General features: G+C 32.5%; 1 protein-coding gene and 1 long non-coding RNA gene across 2 annotated transcripts; one reads left to right on the top strand and one right to left on the bottom strand.

The window, feature by feature from the left end:
- Positions 1-2,536: 2,536 nt before the first annotated feature.
- LOC114392659 (S-adenosylmethionine decarboxylase proenzyme-like) lies at positions 2,537-4,093 on the bottom strand. Its single transcript, XM_028353866.1, has one exon. It carries the CDS (start codon positions 3,778-3,780, stop codon positions 2,704-2,706), a length of 1,077 nt encoding a protein of 358 aa, XP_028209667.1. The 5' UTR covers positions 3,781-4,093; the 3' UTR covers positions 2,537-2,703.
- Positions 4,094-7,170: 3,077 nt separating this feature from the next.
- Positions 7,171-8,326, top strand: LOC114392062. Its single transcript, XR_003662233.1, has 2 exons — positions 7,171-7,650; positions 7,987-8,326. It is a non-coding gene; the product is annotated as an uncharacterized LOC114392062 (long non-coding RNA).
- Positions 8,327-18,145: the final 9,819 nt, after the last annotated feature.

Genomic DNA, 18,145 nt, shown 5'->3' with positions numbered 1-18,145 from the left:
ACTCCTGATGCATACCATGTTAAAGCGCTATATACTTATATCACATTTTTCAGAATAATTACCTTGTTTTTATTTGAGCACGAACATGCAGCAGTACGTACTTAATTAAGGTAGAACAACCTGCACCAATTAATCCATCATTATCCTTGTGCTTGATGTTTGGTCTATGGAATTTATTTTTTTATGCATATGTGTAGCATGTTTATAAGCATTGGTCAAATTACTTATTTTATGAAGTACTTGTTCACGCTCGGGATTCTATTATAAATTAACTGGCAGCCTACAAAACTTGAAGAAGAGAATCGTACAGTGATTTATCTAAATAGCATGTTTATAATAAGGATTAAATAATTTTTTCATATCTAACAAATAAATTGTTTTTAGATTATTATTTAACATTTTTTTTCAATCAAATAGTTGTAAAAAATTGTTTTAATTTATTATCTGTCCTTATTATCTTTTCATTAGGTGATGATGTGACAGACATAATGTTACGTCATTATGTCTTATCATTGATAATTCATTGTTACGTTATCATCTTTCATGACATAATAATGAAGTGTCACTGATTAAGCATGATGATTAAGCATGATGATGTGACACTCTTTCTATCACGTCATTATTTAACGGAAGAAGATCAATATAGATAGTAAATTGAAATAATTTTTTTTAAATAATTATTTGATAAAAAATAAATTTTTAGGTAGTAATATGAAAATGACCTATTTTTTCATATATGAAAAATATATTCAAACCATATATAATTGGTGTACATCAAGTTATTTTAATTAATTTTTAGTTTTTTGACAAGTTTACAAATTTATTTGATCGAATAAAAGTGTCTGACAAACGATTTTAAATTTTTCTTATTGACTTATAAGATTTATTTTTAAACATAATTTAAATTTATAGTTATCATTTTTATTTTTATTTTCAATAAAAAAAATTAAAATTTATCATTTATTATTTCATCTAAAATTAAATTATTTATTTTGATAAAAAAAAATTCTTATGATCTGTTAACTAAAATATTATTTTATATATTAGCTTAATTAAGTTGTTCATACCTATACCTAAAAAAATAAACTATTTTCATATTATTACTTAAAATTTTATTTTTTATCAAATAATTACTTGAAAAGTTTTGTGTTTCTGTAGTTGAGGTATGAGGTATTCTATATTTAAAGAAGAAGTGAATCGACCGTGATTTATCTATGAAATTGGACTGCAGCCTACAAAAGCTCAGGCCCAGGAGCGGGTCAAACACTATTTACGGCAAAATAGAAAAAGTAAAAGATTTTGACAACACTTGCACATGAAGGAGCAGCACTGTGGGTAAATCAATGGAACACAGTAAATATAATCATCAATAAACTTCATCTTTCATCCCTCTTTTACATATTTTTTCTTATCTCTTTTTTCATCATTTTATTTATTTACGTAAGAGGCCACAACTCCATGAGAAAATCTAAAGTGAAAAAGACTAAAAAAGACCTCGTCAAGCCCTACTTTGTGTGGTTTAGGCGTGATAGTAGATGTATCACATTTATTTATGTTGTATGTTCTCTAACAATCTTTTAACTATTTTCATATGTGTGTTAGAGGGGGGTACATATTACAATCTTCCCACGTGCACATGCATAATGGTATTTATCATGCTGCTCACTAATTAAAAAAGACTTTGGAATTTCATTAAGTAGGCCTAGATCTCTTGAGTTTGCAGGCTTAAGTTCATGACGTCACGACATCATGATAGTCAACTTTCTCTCTAGTCTTAAGTTCATGCTTACACCTTTGTTTGTGTCAAGTTAACCTTCCTAACTAGATAGTTCATACTTCATAATCCTTAAGCATCAATCAAACTTGAAAGATGTGGACATTTGTTAAAGTGGTCCATCATGGTTGGACAATTCACAATCCCAATAAACAAGCTTGAAAACGAGTCATTCTTCCTAGCTAGATGACTCGCAACACCTAAAATGTCAAGTGTAAAAGGTGTGGATCGATGCTTGTTAATACGGACCAACCTAGTTGAATGATTCATAGTCCCTGCTTGAAATGCTAATAATCCATAAAGGATGAGTTTTGCAACTCAACGATGATGAAATACTCTAAACGGACAAGATCAAACTTTAGTCACTATCAAGTGTTTTCATCTTTCCAGGGAAGCTTACCCCCAATTCAAATTTGAGTACAACTATTATGTGTGAGCATATTATAATCACATCATGAAACTCACGAGTGATTTGATTGAAGAAAATAATTTATTATTTAATTTTTTTTAATAAATAACATGGATCTCATATATATTTTTTCTCTACTTTAATTTTAATGTTTTTTTCTTTTATACACAACCAAACACACACTTAGTCTTAAGTTAGCTTCAAATCGTGTATTCATCTATATCTACCAAAGTAAACTCGTAGAGCATTAGAGGAAACGTATATAGATTCTCAAGAGCTTAAACAAATTCTAACAGTCTTTTTAATTGTTGAGTTGATCATGACATCCCTAACAATTTAGAATTAGAGTCTGATAAAATGTGAAAATAGTCCTCAATTATTAAAAAATCTAATGGAACATGGATCCAAAGTGCAAACAAGCATTAAATACAGCTGATCATTACAAAAAGTTCCAATACTCAAAGATTGCAAGCCCCAAACACGACACGAAACAGAGGTTGCAATAGGCTACGAGTAATTGCTAAGTAGAAGTGAGACAGGAAGAAAGCACAAGCTCCTCCTTCTCAATCTCATTGCTGCACTTGACGATGGCTATTTTGGGCGACCCTCTCCCTCTGCCTCTAGCGGAGTAAGTCCGGTAAACTAGACAGCCCTTCCCCGGCAGCAACTGTTGCTTCACCACGTTCTGGCAGCAATACCCCTCCACGTCAGCATCCGACATGGCCCAGTCCTCGGCACCCACTTCACACGTGACAGCAACAGAGAAGTCACTGGGGCAAAAGCACTTGAGCACCTTTCTCACCAGCGCCCCGAAACCATTTGACCCCGGGTCCAACCCCTGCACCTCGTAGCTTCCATAACTGAACCCATTTTCCGGGGTCACGTGCACGGTAGAAAACGCCGCACCCTCGATCCCATTCATGGAGTACCCGCACGGCTCAAACTCGAAGTCGCAGATCACGTGACTCTGAACAATCTCCGAAATCCCGGACATTTCCGTCATTTTGCCCCCTCCCCATTCCTTGTGAAACACGCGGGCCTTGTCGCGGTCCAACCCGGTCATGCAAATTTCAACGGTCAACGACAACGTGGCAGCTTCGCCGCAGGCGGAGTAGAGGTGCCAGCAGCGATTTGGGTTGCCGATGACGTAGGCCTTGGCATTAAGATGGGCAAAATAGTGATTAAGCAATGCAACTTCGTTTAAGAAAGTGTCGTGAGGGGCAGGCTGGTCATTTGGGAAAAGAAAGGAGCCGCGCGAGTACTTAACGGCGAAAACAGAGAGTGATAGTGAAGCTGCAAGGTCGAGAATGGGCTTAACGGATAGGAGGAGCCTGGTGGTGCCGCAAGTTTTCAGTATGATCTTCAAAGGGAAGACAAAGAGGCTGGACTCGGAGAGCACGTAAGAGTCCAATTCCGAATTTGAGAGCTGCGACACAATGCTGCAACGGGCGGCTTCCAGAATTGACTTTATTTGGGCCCCACTCAGGGCCCTAAGCCCTAGTTTCTTGGGCTCCCCGCTCTCGCTGAATGAAAATGAAATCTCCACGCGCTTCTCAAACCCTTCGAAGCCTGCTTCTGTTTTCTCACTCTCAACCATGCTCGCTCTCAGGGCCAAGAGGAACTACTGGCCCTTAGGTGATGCACAAGAGAGCATAAAATGAAATCAAACAATTTTGGTTGAGTGAAACACTGTAAGAAGACGGGACTATATGCGTGAGCAACACCACAGCAGAAGGAAACACGGATTGTCCAAACCATGCGTGCCGTTAGTAAACTTAATTCGCAAATCCTAAACTTTGAATGATCATATACATATACTACCTCCGCACTTAAATACTACCGGCAACGTTAAGTTCAGGACATTTAATTCTATTAGTCATATTAAATAAATGTTTTTCATAGACCGTTTTTCATTAAATTTATTTATACAAACAAATTTAAATATACACTACATTATATACACACAGCTTCAACACTTATTAATATTATTTTTTTATCTTTCTCTTTTTACTACTATTATTTATCCCATTTTTTTAACAGGCTTTGAGACTCTATAAGCACGAAGAGAGTTGCTTACATCGGCAGCACAATCCAATTCTTAGATGTTCGATCAATAGAGTTAAGCCACATAATTCTATATCAAACATATTATTTTATTGATCTAAGTGAAACTATATTAAAATTTATTAAGCAAAATCTTGCATTCAAATTTCTGTAATTAAGATGAGATAAAAATGTTCGGTTAAAAATTTCAAAAATATTAATCACCAACATTCAGAAAAAAAACCATGTAACTCTATCACATATATTGTAGTCTTATATATATATGTGTATGTGCAACCGCCCTTTCTTTCTATGGGGTCAAACAATCAGGAGAAAGCAATTCTATGGTAATCCCTCGAGAGCAAATTTTATGATACAGATTTTGTGAAAACCTTTTGATCTATTCTTCATTGACTTTGCACCTTATCCACTTGCTGTCCTCTTTGACACAGACTCAGCATCCACTTGAAGGATATTAAAGGCTCTTGATGATTATAGAATTTTTTTTTTAAAAAAAAAAAAAAAACAAGAAGAGGACAATAGAGCAGAGACATACATATATTTTTTTAACATGGATAATGGACTTGTAATCTCCCACACTTACTGAAGGACCAAAGGCAAGTGAAGAGATTGGTTGTGAGATATTCAGCCTGCCTTTAAATAATGAGAGCTTCGGCCAATGTTCATGCGTTCTTCAAATTTAATGATATAGAAAATTCCGGTGCTCCTTTCAAATGGATATATGGTTGCTTGTCATTTTTTATTGGGTTATTTATGTTTGTTTGACACTATCACAGGGATAGGGGATGTAGATTAACATTAGTAATAATAATAGTAGTAAATAAAGTAAAAGAGAGTAAAAGCAGCTATACCTTCCATGGCTCCATTGATCGTGACTAGGGAATGTTCTGTTATCTTATTGTGTATATGGTCATACATTCAGGATCCACTTTTATAAAATATATATATATATATATATATATATATATATATATATATATATATATATATATATATATATATATAAAATATGATAGTACACTAGGTTATTTTAATTATCGAAAACATGTAGATCAATTAATACAGGATTTCAGTTTAACATTCAATCTTAAGTTTAAGTTCTCAACATGTAATTGCAGTAAATATTCAATGAAAGACTTTTATTCTTGATAATAATTTTACTTGAGTTAAGTAGGATTTTTTCTCGTAAAGGATACCATAGTTTACGTAAAAAAAACAAAAATATTAACTTAATTTTTTTAAGTATCAATTTTTTCTCTTTTTAAGTGGTCTCTGAAAAAAAAAACATTTGAATAGTATTAAAAATATTAGAAAACATATTAATTAGGCTCCAAATATGACGAATCTTTTCAAATTTGGTCTCACAATTTATTGAAATACATCGACTTAAAATTAAAGTGATAAACATTAAATACGTGGAAAAATACTTAAATTGGTTTATTACTTAATTTAAGATTATTTAGAAAAAAAATATAATAATTTGGAATTAAACTGGTACTTTATTCTTATGTCTTTGTCCGCGACATTGCCCAGGGAAAAAGAAAAAGAAAAAAAACCTCCATTAATTGTATAGAATCATATCCGTTCCAATTACTTTTATTTACATATTGAAATCAAATCAGGTTAATCAGATACGTCAAAAGGCAGATTGATTGTTCATGCGCAAAACTACCATTGGCTTTAGCTTTCACTTTGTTGCAAGCCATATATGTGTCCCTGACTCACTAGGTCACAATTGTCAATTAATAATTCAATTATTGATACCAACTTAAAGCAGTTGCCTACCTTGTGCAATTTCTAAAACAAAAAATGGTTAATGTACACCCCAGTGTTCCTATACAGGCATAGAGACAAAAGTATTTAGCAATATGATGCGATAAAAATTGAAAGATTTAGAAAAAAAATTGAAAATATCAATTAAGTGATTAAGTGTATACATTATAGGGTGTTATTATATTATTCTTTTTAAAATTTATGAAGAAAAATTGGGGCGTGAGTATATTTGATTCCCCTCCCCCATCCCATTTTTTTAAAACATTTTATACTTAAAAAATATACCTTGTGAAGCTTTTCTTTTTTGCCATGAGGCCAACAGTTGGAACATATTGGTACCATGTCCTTGTACCTCATTTCACGACTCTTCGAAAAGTCGTTGTAGTGCTCAACGAATAAAAGAAAATTCAAGAGAACAATGTGTTTAATTACTTGTTCTTCTTAACAAAATGTTTTTAGATCCTCCTATAATTAATTTTATAATAATTTCTACTACTAATAAGTAATTGATAATGCTTCAGTGCCCAACTGCTTCCTTAGGAGAATATGTTCTTTTATCTTTCAAGAGGTCTTTATCAGCAGCAGCAGGCCAAAGCAATATATTAAAAACATTTTTATGAATATTCTAGGTTTGGTATTGGTTTTATATAACGGTAGTCAATATTCGTCTGGCAAAGGGCAAAGAATAAATTTGCTAATTGTTAGATATGCTGGTTAAACAATACTACTTTTTTAATGACATTTTTATAAGTCAAAGTAAATGATCTAGGAATATAAACCGATGACAACTAATGAGAAATCTCAACATGAGTGGTAGTGGTAGTAGCAGTGGATTTTATATATGAGAAGAAAAAACAAAAATAGGTATTGACAAAAGAAAAGATATATAGAATGACTAGGACGCGCGTGAGATTGAAGTTTCAGCCTTCTGATATTATTATTAGAGAATATTAAAAGTTAAGCTCATGCATGGACGGCTGCCCAGGCATAAATAACAACAAGTTGAAACAACTAAGATTTTGTGGACCATAATTATTGGAGAAGCTAGCGTGACACTTTGTCATTGGATCTTAGTTTTACTATTATATTTGGCTCCTCAAAGGTTTTAATTATTAGACCCTCCCTCCAATCTCCAAAAGAGCATACAAGGGTGAAATGAGAAGCAAAAGGTTTTGACTATTGTGGGTAAGGGAGCAAATAAATTAAAGTGGTGTTGTCCACATTTTCATGCCCGTGCTTTGTGGACTTGAAATGGTCAGTATCTACAAAAGGAGGAGGGTGAAGACCTTAATTTATTGTGGATTTGTCCTTTCTAGCCAGCTGCAACCCATCAAAGCACTGGCACCTGAATTCTATATCTAGTACGTAGTACCAAATTAAGCTAAGCCTTTCAAGACTAGATATAAATAAATAAAGTAAAACCAAAGCATTATTTCAGAACAATATGAAATTAATGTGAACAGCACCATACAAGAGCATGCCTACATGCACCCTGGTTACATTCATTTGTCCCCAGTCCCCACTTCTCCATCTTTGGGATTTAATTTGGCGTTTTTAAAGCCTTTTTTGTCTTTGTTGTCTGAGACTGCAATCCAGGGAAGCTTTTATTGGTAGGGGGGCCTTATGGAAGGTACATAGAAACGATTGTGACTTCCTTGTGGATCTTTGCCTTTTCCCTGTGAAGATAGGAATGAATTGTTCCACCTTTTTTTTTTCCAAAATTTAAATCATTCTAATGGACAAATTATTTTCCAGCAACCTGCATTACTCAGTTGTTTTATTCATTTATGAATAGAACCTACGGTTAAGCTACTGTGATGTACTCATGCATCCTTCATTAGCTTACTGATGGTAGAGGCTGCCTGATTTCACACAAATAATCATTAATGTTTGTTTATTTAACTGTCTAGAATAAAATTTACTCTTGGATCCTTGAATAAAATTTTGGAAATTTTGAAAATTGCAGAGAGGGGATATAAGCTGAGAAAGATCATGAAGTAGGTTTGGAAAGCTAAGTACTGACCAGCTGAACATTTAAACCCAAATTATCATGTCGCTTCAGGAAAAAGGAATTTGGTGTTAGTTTTGGGAGCTCCCAGGTGCTAGAAAGAATAAGGATCGCCGTCTGCCTAAGTATGCTTTTAACTGAATGTGAGGCTTTTTGATTTATAACTAGTGATTTCTTGTGTTTAAAATTCTGCAATGGTAAGAAATTAGTTCGTGGAGTAAATTTATAATGAGCTAATTGATTATGTTCTGAATTTTGTATCTAGACAAATGGTATCAAATATTGAAGTTCATTCTAATGCTGTTATAAAACAATTAGTACACTATCTGTTTATGAAACAATTGTTGGAAGAAACACTATCTGTTTATCTTCTAAGAAAGATTACAGTACTAAGAAGAAAGAAACAAAAGTCACAATATTTATCGACAAATTTTCTTATAATACAAAAAACAATTGTTTGATATATTGTTGGAGTGTAAGTATGTGGTGAAATCTCACGTTTAATAAAAATGAGAAAGTTGAACATTATATAAGTAAAAAAAAAAACTTATAAACCTTAACCTTAAAGTGATTTTAGGACAAAGTTTAGTGTTAGGTTCACTAATGTGATTTTCACGGTGGTCCACTAGTGTAACCCATTAGCATAAATCTTCCCGCGGTTTACCCCCTTAAATTGAACAACAAATATCTATACAGGTTAAGCTTTCTTACTATGAAGAGTCTTATTGATTATATATTGAACCTGAGTTTAGTGTTGCTCCTCAAGCCCAACACACAACCATATGAGTGATATGACTGTCCTTATAAGTTTTTTGCATATTGCTTGTTTAGTGCTTCCATATTAATTAGTGTCTTGAAAAAAAGATATCTTCTTTTAGACAGTTTTGTTGTTGCATTATACATTGGCAGCGAAATCTCATGGTGTGTCACTATAAAAGCATATGTAAGGTGTAAGTGTAAAATATTCCGTATGTCCTTCAATATGCAGGCATAAGCATGTCAGTTTTTATATCCACGTGATGCATGCTGTCTCTTGTAACAATTAAGAGTTCAGTCTAATATGCATGGACTATTTCTACTGGTCACACTTGTTGAAGAGAACCATAACATAGGTGATATGACCATTAACATTCCAAATATAAGGCTTAATTCAATGGTTTTGTGAGCATTGTGTAAAATTGTGCAGTTTGAAAAGTTGAAATGAGAATCCAAATCTGGCCTACATGATTTAATGCTGTCTAATATTCCAAACCAATAAATGTCATAGAAAACACAGGAGTTGTATCAACTATGAACATTTTGGTAACTAGAATAATAGGAGAGCCTAGACATTTTCATACAGAACCATGAAGTAAGTCTCTAGACTCTAGGTGATAGCTAAGCTGATGGTGAATATTTTTAACATCCAAATCTAAAATATAAGCAAGAAGTGGGGATGCCATAGCACTCTGTCAAAAGTGGGTAAGGCATGTTTGATCTATAACACATGCATTTTCTTTTCGCAGTGATAAGTGGCAATACCAATTTCAATTTGTCCTTAAGTCACCACATACTAGTTAGTGGATCTACACACGACCTTTTCAATTGGGCTCAAATTTAAGTGGGGATTTCAAATATTAAGAAAGTCTCAAATTTAAATATTGGTTTGATCCATCCAGGTCAAAGCCAAGGCTCTGTATTTGGACGCATTTGAGTACGAGCATTTTCATATAAAACATTTGTCAAATCCAGTATTACCCTTTCATTCTATTTGGACTCTTTTACAAATTCTACGTGAGTTAACCTCAAAACACTTAAACGATGAATAGTAATGGAGAAAATGTGCGGTAGAAATGATGAGACAAACTTAAACAAAAAAAAATATTTTGAGGAATTAAAAGCAAAAATAAATAAATAAGGCTCCTGTAGAAACCTTCAATTGCCGGTCACTTGAGTAACTCACGTATGCGGTATGCACCATTTGAACTCTAATTCATCAGGTCATCATTGTGAAACCAACGCTTATTTCTTAGAATTGTTTTAGGTTTCTAGTATTGCAATGCTTAGAAAAATGTTTTTATTATAATTTTCATCATCCGATTATATTTAACTCGACGTTATTTTCTTTGATTCTGCTCCCTCGCACTTCCAAAAACAACATGGGAACCCTTCATGGGTGTTGCACGGTGTGTGAGACAACTTTTCTCAAGGGATGTATCGTGAGTGTGTGTTTTAGATCGTTAGCTGTAAAGTTAAAATATTTAACGATAAAGATTGTGAGAGGGCAACGGGTGGATTCTAAACTGAAGTAACTAATTTTGGGGTACACCCGTAAAGCAATAAAAATAACCGTAGGATATATTGAAAAATATTGAATGGCTGAGATCAAAGAAAAGAAACCTGATTAACAGGTAAGCTTTTAATATTCTTTTTTATCTATTTTTAGATAAAAAATATATCTTTTTTTTTAATTCATATCACTATCAGGTTCATCACTGTAAAAAGCTTCATCTCAAGCAATCAATCACTCCACCCCACCACCACTCCCCGACAACCTTCCGCCACTGCAAACCCAACATCGGCAACATCATCCCACACAACCAATCTATCAAGTCCCACTCTCTCAAAACCAGTCACAACATAATCTTTAAAAGCATGAACAATAAAAAGGGGGAAAAAATGAAAAAACAGAACCAAAACAATTTAAAAAATAACAATAATCGAAGGCATACTCAGAAAAAACACACACAAGCAAAAGAAAAACAAATCTTGAACATAAAAAACCCAGAAAAATGCGATGAACAGGGAGAGGAAAAAATGAAAGAAGTAGAAGAGTGGCAGTGGCGCAGGGAGGTTGTTGGCCTGGTAGTGGTGGTGGTGGGAGTTGTCGCCAGCGAGGAGGCGGAGAAGGAGCAGCCGCCGTCGCCGCCGGAGAGGAAGTCGTTGTCGCAGTCGTCGGTGAAGAAGTTGTGGTCTGGTGGAGGAGGACGTAGTTGGCGGAGGGAGAGTCGCACGGTGCTCCGCAGATCTCAGATCTAAAATAAAAAAACTCAGATTTCAGATCTAAAAACACTCAGCTCTCAGATTTTACAGAGGACTTTCTTGTGATGGTCTTGCTCTGCGACGGAGGTGGCCTTGTCGTAGGCAACGAGAGTGCAATGAGGCCGACGGGCTTGACCGAGGAAGAGTGGTCGGAGAGGACGAAGACACAACAGAAGCGAAAGCATCGCCATCGAAATGTTTTTTTTATTTTCTTAATTTATCTTTTCATTTTATTTTTTTAAAATAAAAACTTTTTTTTTCATCCGGTAAGCAACCTGTTATTACAGGTAATTTTCCTCCCTCACCGGTGAGGAAGTTACTCCCGTATACGTATACCTTGGATCTTATTTCTTCTCCGAAGATGCAAAAATGAACCCACAAGTCCGCACATGGTTAGTCCTCCTCCATGGCAAGCTGAGTCCAGAACCCTTGCTTGACCCCGCTCATACCTTGATCTGTGTGTATTTGCCGTGTATCACCTTCCTCGTTTCGCCATTCTAGTTTATTCTTTCACGTTCGAAAAATTTTGTGATTTAAGATTTTTAATCCAAATTGAAATCATAAATCAAATAGAAATCATTTTTCGAAAGTTTCTGGTTTCAAAATATTTCTGTTCGGTATGAAAATTGGTACTAGACGGGTCTGCACTTAGATTGTAATCAGATATGGAGATCCGATTTGAGGTTGAAGATGATGAAAACATAAGTTATTTTAATACTTTATAAAAATGTTTGACGAATAACATAATATATATTATAAAATGGTGTAGTGGTGTAATCTCTTTTTAACATTGTCCTGGGTGAGGTTCGATCCAAGCTGATGCAATTTTTTATTTTTTTTTATCAAAACGAGAATAAAAAAGTTAAAACAAAATTCAGGTGATAAAGAATCATACTCAGGCATCATTTTTATAATATTTTATTTACAGCTCATTTTTTTATTTCTCTTCTGTCTTCATGGCATCATTTATTTATTTCCTATCTCTTTTTATTATGTTCCTATCTCTTTTCCATTATAGAAAATAAAATGAAAAAAAAAACATAATTTTTTTAATAAAAACATTGAATTAGACAGAAACGATTCATTTAATCCTAATTCCTGAGTAAAAATTAAAGAAATCCAACTCAATTAATTGATCAAGAAGTGTAAGTGTTATAAATTTTCTAATATCATATTCTATTCCGGTTATAAAAAAAATCCTTGACTGAAGTGCTGCTCATAAGCTCTCCAACTTCACATCAGAGAGACCCCAACAGAATGTGGATCTTAACTTATGTTTTGAGTTTGGGCTTCTATTGGGTCAAAATTTCAAGGGCTGTCTATCCTAAGATTCAGACTAATTAAAGTAGCAGGACATGTTATGACAGTATGACCCCAAAAGTAGAAAAGAAGGTATCTCATCTCACATTATTGAAGAGCAAAAACAAATAAAGTTGATAAGATTGAATGGATAAAAAGGAAGCTATAATGAATTTATCATTGAAAAAGTGGTAAAAGAATTGAATAATTTGTAATTCGCCAGCCAAGATAAATTATTGTTTAAAATTGCAGGCTAATATGAGATTTATATGCACCCAATTATAGAACGGTAACACATTAAAATTTGATCCTGTTAAATCAATCTAGTGAAACTTCATGTACCATCAGTGTAATCTGTAGTGGTTTAAAGGGGAATTGAAAATGGAGAGCTTATAAACTGGAACTAGCAATTTTTAATATATATTTACCATCCAAATTCTAAGCTTATAGGATCTTCCGTATACATTCCAAATTAACCCCTTCACCAATAAGTCAGCCCAGTGAATTTATAAATCTCATCACTTATTCTTTTGCAGGTCCACCCAACGGTTAGTTTGTATTCAACTATTTAAGCAAGATTTTTTTTTCTCTGGTTCAAATTATTGTTGTTTTTGTTTTTTTCTTTTGGTTGACTTGATTTAATTTTCTCTAATATGCTATGATGATTTAATCTATTCATGCATGATGAACCTTTAGAATTGACTGTCGGTTATTGGGATTAGACCCTGCACCACTCGGCCAATTTGATGGTACAAATTAAAGAAACACAAGTGGGTGAAGCAGCTTGTGGGAAGTGAGGTTCTTTATGCTCTAATAATTGGGATCGTGGATAAGTAAGTAACATTTCTATCACACACACGTGTGTGTATAGAGATTAGAGAACCTATCTCGGTACTGGTAGGCGTATAAATGTGTGTTGCTGTATTGGAATCATAGAGGAAGATAAATCACGTCCTAAACAAATGAATTTGGTGATGAATCACGTCCTGTAATTAATTGATTTATCTGTTAGGCCTAAAATAGTTACGAGATAATTCATGTGAATTGCCTCTAGTTTTGAGCTATTGATCGCATAATTTGATGGCCAGCCTTTTCTCCCTCCTACTCAGGAGTAACTACGGTCGGATTGGTTTAGATTTAGAGGATATTTGTATATATAAATTAATAATAGTATTAATCTGTTTGAGTTAAATTAGTTTTTTTTTTTAAAAATCATAATCCAAACAACCAATTAACTCGATCATATTTGAATTAGTTGGAATTAGGATAATTGGATTGGTTTGGGTTTTACATAGTAAAATGAATTATAAAATTAAAAACAAGGAAAAATAAAAAAAAAATATCATAATAAAACTAAAGAAAGCTAATCAATAGTATTAAATAATAAAATTAAACATAATAAAAAATCTAAAATAGTATGAATCCAGGTTGGTTTGGTTCGTATTGATTGAATTCTCCCGTTAATTTAGACTTGTGTTCACTCTAACTTATTATATTTATCATTTTTCTACATAGTGAAATTAATTTAATATATATTATTGTATTGCATATTAAACTTATATATATATATATATGACAATTAATAATTTATTGAACCTTTTGATTTTCACATACTTATATTGTTAACCGGTTGGTAAGTATATCAAATATCCAAAGTACTAAAAACTCGAAAATCTGAGTGTCAATTTTCACATGAAATTCTTTGTTCTCTATTTGTGTTGTATAATTTACAATTTATAAGAGAATATGTAAAAATGAGGTAAAAGATAAGTAGCAAGAATAGTAAATATAGGGAATTCAATAAAATGAAAATGTTAGGACCTAACATGTTTTGTTTGTCTGAGATATATTATTTTTTATTTTTCTTTATCAATCAGGTGAATTTATCATACCCATATCTATTAGATTACTTACCCTGATGTCTTACGCTGACAAACCTATTTTACCTATCTATCTTCCAAATATCATTACAAAGATTCAATAGACAAAAATGCATGAAGTTTTAATTCTAGATGCTTGCTTTAATGCATGAGCACAATGCAATCACTTTATGTCTAGCAATGATTTTATTAAGATATTCCTTCCTTTTAGTTTTATTAGAAATTATCCTCTATCTAACGACTAATTCCTAAAACAGATGATGCAAGACCTTCCTTGTATTTCTATTAAGGATTATCCTCCGTCAAGCACCTAACTTCCAAAATAATGCAAGGATGAATGATGCAATAAATTAAAAGTAAGAAAAGATAATAAGATAGAAAACACTTGTTGCATTGATAAATATGAAGTATATAATACATCTTTTAGTTTTTTATGCCTAACTAAGGGTTTAACCTCTCATAGCCATAAGGGGTCTTACACTGAAAAAGGGGTATAAGAACTGGTGGAGGAGAAGGGATGGAAGAAGGGAATAGAAAATGATGAGAGAGAAGAAAAAATTACCTAAGGGAGAGTTTTCATACTTTGGGTGTGTATTAGAGTGCTCTAAGACTCGGTGTGTCTTTTTTCCTTAGTTTGACTCTCTTTCTCTTTTTATAACTGTTGGAGTAGACTTGGGCCTGCGTGCTCTTGCTTAGCTCGCTCTTCTCGCTTAGCACGAATGCATGTATTCGCGCTTAGTGCGTTTTGCTCGCTTAGCGTGGGAGCTAAAATTCACGCTCAGCGCGCCTCTCCCTCACTTAGCGCTAATGGTTGTCTTCGCGCTCAGTGTGCCTTGCGCGCTATGAGCCAAGCCTTACTCAATTTTTTGCTTATTTTCTTTAACTTTTAAGCTTTTAATCCCTTTTTTTTTTTCATATTTGCAAATCATGAATAAAAAAAACATCATTTCTTAACAATTTAAGCATGAATATCTGCTAAATAATCCTTTTTAAGAATATTTTCATTATATTTTTTACTATCACAAACAACAAATATTTAACCGTTATCATATATTAAGTCACCTTTTCTAATTATTAATTTTGAAATATAACTTTTAAAGTAATTAAGATTTAAGACAAAGTCAACAATTCTCAATCATATGACAACTCATGTTTGGATGACAATTTGATTAAATTTTAATAATATAATTTATTAATACATTTGAAAATAATCATATTGAAAAGAATTAGTTTTCGACTAAAACTTTTTCTTTCAAAAAATAACTTTTCGAAAACAAAACTTTTAATTTTCATTCTGCAAAAGTGTACATATATATATATATATATATATATATATATATATATATATATATATATATATATATATATATATATATATATATATTATATTGCTACTCAAGAAAGTAGAGCCCTTATCATAGGCCTTAGTAGCACATTCCTAATATTATATTCCTTTCTCATTTTTTTATGCGTTATATTCCTTTCTCATAAGTTTTACTTCACTCAATTTTAAAAAGAAATTAACATTGCATGTGGAAATTTTATAGGCCCATCCATACTCATTCTCATTCCAGCATGATGCTTATGCAACTATGCAAAAGCAAGATGAATAGAAAAAAAAAGTTTCTAGCCATACTCATAGGGTTCTTCCAAGCTTGGAAAGAAGCATGACACGGTTGGGTCACTTTTTTGCTTTTACAAATTCAAAGTACTCTGGTAAAGCTTTCGTGTTTTGAACAAATTAACAAGAGGGCAAGAAGCAAAAACAACAACCATGGCATGGCATTGTGGTTTGTGGAAGCAAGGAAGATAAGGAATCAAGTTCCAACACCAACAGGCAACAGGCATGGAATGGAAGAATAATAAACGCACTCCAACGAAGATTTTGTGTCTGCAATAGTGGAGATTCCCACGTTACCACTACCACTTCCACACTACATCGCCACAATGCACCATCAAATATCAACACACTACCGCATACATAGCTACCGGCTATCAAATTCAAAATAGTTTTAATAAATTATTTGTGTAAAGAATTTGGAGAACATTTTGTCCTATTCGGGTTGGCTCGTGCCAACGTATTTTCAATTTGAACACTAGTCTAATAGTTAGAGAATTATAGGTCAAATTCTTTGATTAATTAGTGATTCATGATTTGAGTTATTGGTATCCAGGTATGTTAAATATTTAGAAATAAGCCTAACATTTATAGTACATAAATGTATTCAAACAAATAAGATTATCTCCCGTCTAAACTAATTTTGGTACTTGAATTTAAATCCTAATTATAGAGAGGATTCTCATCTGCAAAGAAATACAAGGTATTATTTTAGGATGTTTGATTTAGAGAATAAAAATAAGAAAAAAAAAGAAAATTTTAAAATTAAAGTAAAATATAAAAAGTATGAGTCTTACGGAATAAAATATTTTTTTAATATATTATTTTCTCCTTTGTACCCATGCAACATTTATTTCGATATCTATCTATTAACCTAGTAAAAACTAAAAAGTATTCCTTCTCTTCCAACACATGCTTTGGGCTAATTATAGGTATAATTGCAAACACATTCCAGAGTTGGTAAATGTACGTTTAACTCAAAAGACCCAGGATATTATTTCCCTATTGAATACGCAGCATCAGCTAGCAGACTTTCTGACATAAGTTAAGACACTTTTCTTATTAGCCAACTAAATGGATGTGTTATGGCAGAAAATGGCGTAGTGCCCCCTCATATTTGCTAATTTCCTCTTCGATCTGCACTGGTTGGCGATGTAACAAAATCAAATTCTTGAAATGGTTATTATCAAAGTATATGAAAGAGTGCTATCAGTATTGGTTGCAGACTTGTCTAAAATGGAAAATTGAAATGAAAAGCAAAGTTATCATGGTTTGTATCAAAATGCAATAACATTTGGGTGGTACAGGCTTTTCAAAAGAATTGGTCATCATGTTCAGGACCCATAATTGAAATTGCGTTTTTGGGACTAGTAATTACATTTCTAACTTATTTTGACTTTACGTAATTTTTGCCCAGTTATATAGATAGATATCTTTTAATTTTAATAACAATTAGTAAGATTTATTATTATATGGATATTCAAATTTAAATAAAGTTTTAAATTGAACATTATTAGTATTAAGAAAGAAGAACACATAAAAAATATTTTATTACTGATAATTGTTTCATTCAACGGAAAGCCTCACATTGGATATTGATCAATACTAAAAGGCAAACTATAAACACCCATGGACCTCTTTTCAAGAATAAAATTGTGAAGGTCTATGAGAATCACAACAAATAATACTATTATCTCACATGCAATAAGCCTAACAATGCAACAAATTTAAGTGGAACATTGATGGTAGAGGGAGGGATTATTTTAGTGACTTGAATAAAAAAATCCATTTTTTATATTAATAAGGAAATATATTATAATCAAGTATCTTTTTAGAAAATATTTTAATTTTATTTTTAAATACTCTAATTTAGTTATTTTATGATCATATCATACTTTTTCAAAAAAAAAAAGAATACTTGTTTGGATATTTATTTTTACGATATCAGCTTAATTATAGAGTTTTTGCATTATCGTAATTTGCAAAAAACTCAAAATTTTGCATGTTTATTATTAATTTTTACCTTACTGAATTTTATTATATTATTTTAATTATTACTACTATTTTAGTTAATACATAAAATCAGGTAATTGTTACAAGAACTATAAATATATGTCATTAAATTATCATTTAAATATTAAGATTAAAAAAATAGCTTATTTAAATGGTTATATGACAACAATTGATGAACTGGTTGTGAGGGCAAGATGCATGCCCCTCTTATGTGCCTGTTTGGATTGTGGATTTCAACCTTCCTTGTCTCCAACTTTCGTTTTTAAAAAACATTTTATTTTTTTGC

The sequence above is a fragment of the Glycine soja genome, chromosome 17 (genome assembly GCF_004193775.1).
Source record: "Glycine soja cultivar W05 chromosome 17, ASM419377v2, whole genome shotgun sequence".
In the NCBI taxonomy this organism is placed as follows: Eukaryota; Viridiplantae; Streptophyta; class Magnoliopsida; order Fabales; family Fabaceae; genus Glycine; species Glycine soja.
The sequence above is the reverse complement of the archived record's forward strand: the minus strand, read 5'-3'. Positions and strand labels throughout refer to the sequence as shown.